General features: G+C 32.9%; 1 protein-coding gene across 1 annotated transcript; it reads left to right on the top strand.

The window, feature by feature from the left end:
• The first annotated feature begins 429 nt into the window (after positions 1-429).
• Positions 430-5,043, top strand: LOC110095639 (histidine protein methyltransferase 1 homolog). Its single transcript, XM_020821258.2, has 8 exons — positions 430-644; positions 884-1,049; positions 1,407-1,469; positions 1,735-1,801; positions 1,894-1,994; positions 3,886-3,930; positions 4,039-4,512; positions 4,623-5,043. Exons 2-8 carry the CDS (start codon positions 894-896, stop codon positions 4,794-4,796), a joined length of 1,080 nt encoding a protein of 359 aa, XP_020676917.1. The 5' UTR covers positions 430-644; positions 884-893; the 3' UTR covers positions 4,797-5,043.
• The last annotated feature ends 261 nt before the right edge of the window (positions 5,044-5,304 follow it).

Below are 5,304 nucleotides of genomic sequence, written 5' to 3'. Positions count from 1 at the left end.
CATTTAATATTTAAATCTAAACATATGCATGAAAATCAGTGTTTATTTTAAATAAATGAATAATAATAATATTTTTTAGCATTTATTTATGTTTATTTAGAACTTAAATATAAATAAATATAAATATTTAGAACTTACATATTTAAATACATAAATAAATGCTAAAAAATATAAATAAATTATAATTTAAAATTATGGGTATTATATAAATAAATATAAATATTTAGAACTTACATATTTAAATACATAATAATTTTGTGATATATCTAGAAGTTTGTTTTAAAATATTTAAATCATAATTAAATTTTATCACATATTTCTATTTTTTAAAAAAAATTGATATTAGTATTATTATGTATATAATTCTAAATCACAGGGGTAATTTGGGTAACTTACTGCATTAGGGTGAGCATTCTTTCTTTCTAGTTACAGCAGGGAAGCTTCTTCCACGCTTGAGTCGTTGGCTGCTCTCCTAATCCCCCTTTTGACCTAAGTCGGTGGCCATTCGGTCATGGCGGACTTTGGAAGGAGTTAGGGTTTCTTTTCTGAAGCAATCCCTTCCTCTTTGGCTTTATAATTCATTTTTCCAGTTCTTTCCACGACGGCGACTCCTTTTTCTCTTAAGATTGCATCTATTGATCTAGGTAAGGTTTGGTTACATTTCAGATGTGTTTTATTAAGGAAAGTTTGGATTTTATCTTTTTTGAATGGATGTCCGCGATCTTATTCTCTGACTTTTCTTGTTCTTGTTCTTGATTTGTCATGTGCCGTTATTTCTTGACAAGTATTCTAGGGTTTTTCTTCTTGGTGTGTGAGGATTTCACTTAAGAATTGATAGAATGGATTGTTCTTTATATCTTGGTGCTTGTGATGTTTGTTTCAGATTCTAATAAATGAAGGATATAAGGACAAGAATGCGGGCTCCTTCACTATTTTCTCAATGCTTGGCGGGCTTGATAACCCATGATAAGACCAGCCATGGAGTGTCCATAGTTTCTGAACGGGATTCTCATTTTCCTTCACCTGCGGTCGAGATTGTTCCTTCAAAGGTATGCACTTAACATCTTTGATGCTCAGTAGTTTTGTTGGGTTGGCTATTAGGTTTCAGCTGTTATTCAATTAGGTTGGGGTCATTTAGTTTCCTTAAATTTTTAATTATAATTAGCTGAAATAGAGGCAAACTAAGAATTAGATTCTCATTTGACAGTTTGGTTCATATTTTGCTTCAGTTATCGTATGGTAGAATATGTTACTATAAATTTTGTTTCTGGTGATAAATCCTGCATGTTATCTTGCATATGCCTTTTCATTTTCATTTCTTATATATGTTTTGAGTTTAATGTTGAACAATTATTCATTTTTTTATGAAAAGGACTAAATTGAGGTTATTCATTTACATCTTGCAGAGTGCTCATCCCTACAAGTATGCTGGAGAGAATGTTGATTTACAGGGAATCAACATTTTTAAGGTATGCTTTGTGGCAATGAATTTTGTTTTTTTTAAAGCAGATTATAGCACTAAATATGATCTGTACTAGGAAGGGAATTTAGTGTTTTTGAGTTGTTTCATTGATGATCCTATGCTAGAGCCTAGAGCTAAATAACAGCGCTGTGAATTCTTTTCTCCGTTGTGTTGATAAATAATACTGCACAAGTGATTTATAGTTCTAGTATTCTTGGTAAATTCTCTTGACTGGATATGGAGGATAATAATAACCTTTGCACGTGTTTCAGGGACGAGTTAGCGTGGCTGATATCATTGGTTTTTCTAGTTTAGAGACAGTATCTTCAAAACATGATGGTGAGTTCTTATGAGTTCAAGATTGCTGTTTTAGGTTTGAAATGGCAGTTGACCAATGATCCGATCTGATTGGGTTCTGTATGTTATTTCAGGATGTTTAAAATCTTGGGAAAGTTCAATTGACCTTGTAAACATTCTCAAGCATGAAATTCGTGATGGTCAGTTGAGTTTTAGAGGAAAACGTGTTTTGGAGGTAATTTAATTTCATATGGCCTTACTCTTAAAAAAGGAATCAATTCTTTGCTCCATCGATTTGCTTTTTTATTTCCTTATTTTCAGTAGTTAATCTTGATTTCCGAGAAATATAAATCATCTCATGCAATTCATCGTTACAATAGAAAAACTTATAACTCAAGTAATAGTTAACCAACTAATTGGAATGTTATAGACTTGCCCTACTTTCAACAGTAGTTGCTACAAAATTATTCTAGTTAACTTATATAGTGATTACTTTTTTAACATAAAAACCAAGCATATTTTTTATTAGCTGACCGTTTCATCAACCATGACATTGATTCTGTAGAAGTGGCTTAATTTTAAACCAACCTTTAAATTCCAACGAGGAAAGTTACTATAAACCTATATTTTGCTAGGCTTACCGTTTCCTGCTTAACTAATCGTTGATGCAATCCTAATTTAGAACATCCATAGTCAATCTTCTTTTTCTTAGATCTGTTCCTCTGGCTTGGAAACGTCACTTAGTTATCTGTGAAGTATACTGAAAAAAATACTCATTTAGTCATGCTTTCTTATTTTGCCCATTAGTTGTTGATTGAGATTGCTAACCTATCTAAAGAATTCTAGCTTACTATTGTTTACTTATTTTATTTCTGGAAACTAAACTTTGAACCATTGTCAATTCAACCTGTTCTTTCAGTTATGTTTTCTGCATTGTTCAGTCAGGCATTTCAAGGCTTTGAAGTAGACAAGCTTCATTGTCAACACTGAAATCTTTATTTATGGGCTTGTAACCACTTTACATTACCTTGGTTGCTCTAACCTTAACCAATACTTATTGGCTCAGCTCAGTTCCTCTGTATGTACTCAAAATATTGATCTATAGCATGAAATGTTTTAGGATACAAAACTTCACAAGTACTTGTAATGGGATTGCCATGCTCAAAGCATGTTAATTTCCCAGATGAGGGTTGAAAGTAGGGAGATAAATGATTCAGAAACTTAAATATCAAATGAAACTTTTTTAGCATGCATTTAACAATATGTAGAATGTATTTAATAGGTTTTTTTTTTCAAAAAGCCAAACAAATGCATTAGTTTGGACTTTGGAACAAGGCGATTTTGTACCATTCTTTTATTCATCATCGGCGTGATAATTATAAGTAACTTTGATAAATTGTACCAAAATTATAAAATTGATAGTATATAGCCTCCGAAGTTTAAGCCAAATGGTTAAAATGGAGGTGCATCTAAAAAGTCATATAAAATATAAAAGCATCATGGAGAAAAGTAGATAAGTTTTATAAAATTATAATTAAACCGGTTGTGCTGCATATTGATTCTTATTTGTCAACAAAGATAGCACTAATTAAATTGATAGAAGTGAGAATGTTAAGTTTAATATATGATAAAATTATGAAGGATGGAGTAAGAAATGATTATATTGATGGTTCTAATGTTACTTCATGAAGATAAAATAGTTGGGCGTATGCAATGGAGAATATAAGATACATAATAAGATGAATATGAATATGTAGAGTTAATATGAAAGTGTTTAAAGGTCAAAATGTTCATTAGAGATTACTCTCTATAAGCCAATTTCATAAAATATATTCTAAACTCAAGCAAATATATTGGGATTTACCTACATGCAATTAAATGATGCTCTGTTTATATATTTAATGCATAATATTAAGTTATCGAGGAGTTAACATCCACAGATTAAAACATATGATTTGTTGTAGAATCCAATCTTTGAAAATAATTTTAAAGCTTCATTTTAACGACTAGATGGAACTCATAGTCTTCTATATATTATTTTGGAATATGAAAGGATATAAATGTAGAAATTATGCCCCTGCTTTTTTTTTTCCTAAACTATATCTCTTCTTCTTAATCCTTGGCAGCTCAGCTGTGGATATGGTCTTCCTGGAATCTTTGCTTGCCTGAAGGTAATGGTATTACTTCTTTCTGCAAAATTTAAGGAAACTCACAATCAGAAATAATCGTGCTATTCTTTACATATAACATTATTTTCTTACAATGGCATCCTATTTCAGGGTGCAGCCACTGTCCATTTCCAGGATTTAAATGCTGAAGCGCTAAGATGCACAACCATACCCAATGTTCTTGCAAATCTGGAACAGGCTCGAGATCGACAGATTCGTCAGCCAGAGAGCCCTCTTACACCGTCTCGACAGCAGCTGGCTCCTGATGTCCACTTCTATGCTGGGGACTGGGCAGAGCTTCATACCGTCCTATCTGTCGTAGGAGTGGATACTTCTGATATGGCAGCTGGTATGAGCCTAAGCTTTTCTGAAGAGGATCTAATGGATGGCTATAGCAGCCAAGATGGGAGCATTATAGGATATGAACCTCCCAGCAGCAGAAGGTCAAGGAAGCTTTCCGGAAGCCGTGCGTGGGAGAGGGCGAGCGAAGCAGATCAAGGAGATGGAGGATATGATATCATCTTAATGACTGAAATAACATACTCAGCCAGCTCTCTCAAGAAACTTTATAGACTAATAACAAAGGTATTTTTTTTAGTTCTTATGTTTCTTTTCTCACAAAGTGCAAGTAGTCTTGTATGGATGTTTATCTATCTATCTGCATGAGTAAAAAGGACGATTTTGTTTGTCTGCAGTGCCTGAGGCCACCATATGGGGTGCTGTATCTTGCTGCAAAGAAGAATTTCGTTGGTTCAAATGGAGGAGCAAAGCAGCTGAGAAGCTTGATGGATGACGAAGGTCTTTTTGGTTCTCATATGCTGACCGAACTTTCAGACAGGGAAATATGGAAGTTCTTTTTCCTCAAATAAAAAACTGCGGTTCAAATCTCTGTAAATAACATTTCTGCAGCTCTCGTCGTAATCTTCTTCGTCCATGAATGTTGTAGTTAGATTAGCTTTGCCAAATTTAGCTGCAATGCTATTGTTATATAGATTCTTTTATTTGTTTTTCTTTTTTAATTTGAATGTTAAAATATGAATATGGTGTATATGGGTTTCAACCTCGCTATTTTGTCAACAACTCCAAAAATATTTATACTTTTTATTGAGCTTAAAATCATTGGATTTTTTTATTTAATTTTAAAGATTGATGCCATTTATGTTCATCTCACAAATTTAAAGATCATTGGAAAACTTTGGAGCCCATAATATTTACAATGGTCCTCAAAATCAGTGAATATTTAAAGGAAAGTAAAGATAATATGCAAACCCACTGCTGCTTGTTCGGGTGGTGAAGAGCCGGCTGGGTAAAGCCCAGGTTCCTGGTTCAAATTTCTTGGCAAACAGGTAAAATTTTAAGTGTTGGTCCATGTAAATT

The sequence above is a fragment of the Dendrobium catenatum genome, unplaced genomic scaffold (genome assembly GCF_001605985.2).
Source record: "Dendrobium catenatum unplaced genomic scaffold, ASM160598v2 fragScaff_scaffold_1105, whole genome shotgun sequence".
Lineage (NCBI taxonomy): Eukaryota > Viridiplantae > Streptophyta > Magnoliopsida > Asparagales > Orchidaceae > Dendrobium > Dendrobium catenatum.
This window is presented reverse-complemented; position numbering and strand designations above follow the sequence as displayed.